This window comes from Trichinella spiralis (genome assembly GCF_000181795.1).
Source record: "Trichinella spiralis strain ISS 195 chromosome Unknown Scfld6425, whole genome shotgun sequence".
NCBI lineage: Eukaryota > Metazoa > Nematoda > Enoplea > Trichinellida > Trichinellidae > Trichinella > Trichinella spiralis.
The window spans coordinates 1-922 of NW_003533364.1; the positions used below are offsets into that span (position 1 = coordinate 1).

The 922-nt window shown below is 42.6% G+C and overlaps 1 protein-coding gene across 1 annotated transcript; it reads left to right on the forward strand.

Moving 5' to 3' along the window:
• Window positions 1–89: 89 nt before the first annotated feature.
• On the forward strand, window positions 90–266 carry Tsp_15373 (conserved hypothetical protein; the record flags this gene model as incomplete). Its single annotated transcript, XM_003366189.1, has 2 exons — window positions 90–166; window positions 203–266. Coding segments are annotated over 2 exons (132 nt in total), but the record flags the coding sequence as incomplete, so codon positions are not given.
• Between the last annotated feature and the right edge of the window lie 656 nt (window positions 267–922).

Sequence of the window (922 nt, forward strand, 5' to 3'; positions counted from 1 at the left end):
GAAAGATAATCTACACAAACAAGTTTGCAAAAGATTCATTCGCCAATGAACCCAGCGACGACTGATTTTGGTCAAAATTGCACCGTCTGCTCCATCCGTTTGCCTGTCAACGGTTTCACGTCCTGTTGAACTCTCTCTTCAGAGTTCTTTTCAACTTTCCCTCGCGGTACTTGTTCGCTATCGGTCTCGTACGAATATTTAGTCTTGGGTGAGATTTACCACCCGCTTTGGGCTGCAGTCTCAAGCAACCCGACTCGATTAGGAGCCGCGACACCATGCACAAAACATCGTTCGTTATGGGTCCTGCACCCGCTCTGAAGCCCCAATCAAGGGAGCCTACGAACTGATTTCAGCACATGCAACGACACCTTTAACACCACACTGTTGACGAACACAACTGCTCGCCGACTTCGGTGTATGGACTTTTCTCGTTTCGCTCGCCGCTACTTGGAGAATTCGTTTTCGTTTCTTTTCCACCGCTTATTGATATGCTTAAATTTAGCGGGTAATCTCGTCTGATCTGAGGTCGACATTTCAGAAAACATCACTCAACATTGACACCAACACACACACACACACGGTACATTGCCAACTGTCACGTTTTGATTTTGACGGAATTACATCAAAAAATAAACGTTTCACAGAGCAACACTATTGCAATGAAACCGTTTAATAATACAAAGGCACATTTTGATATCATTGTCACTTGCCACACTGACAAAATCACAACAGCACCTCAACACTGATCATTTAAAAAAAATCGCGTTGTTCATCATACACACACACAGAACAATCACACACCAACGCAACGAATTGCTGAATTGCATTTACAACAACACACACCACTAGTGTTTAATTGAAAAAAAACAAAAAATGCTCGTTTGAATAAAAAAAAACATTTTTGGCCACCAAACCAAACGCA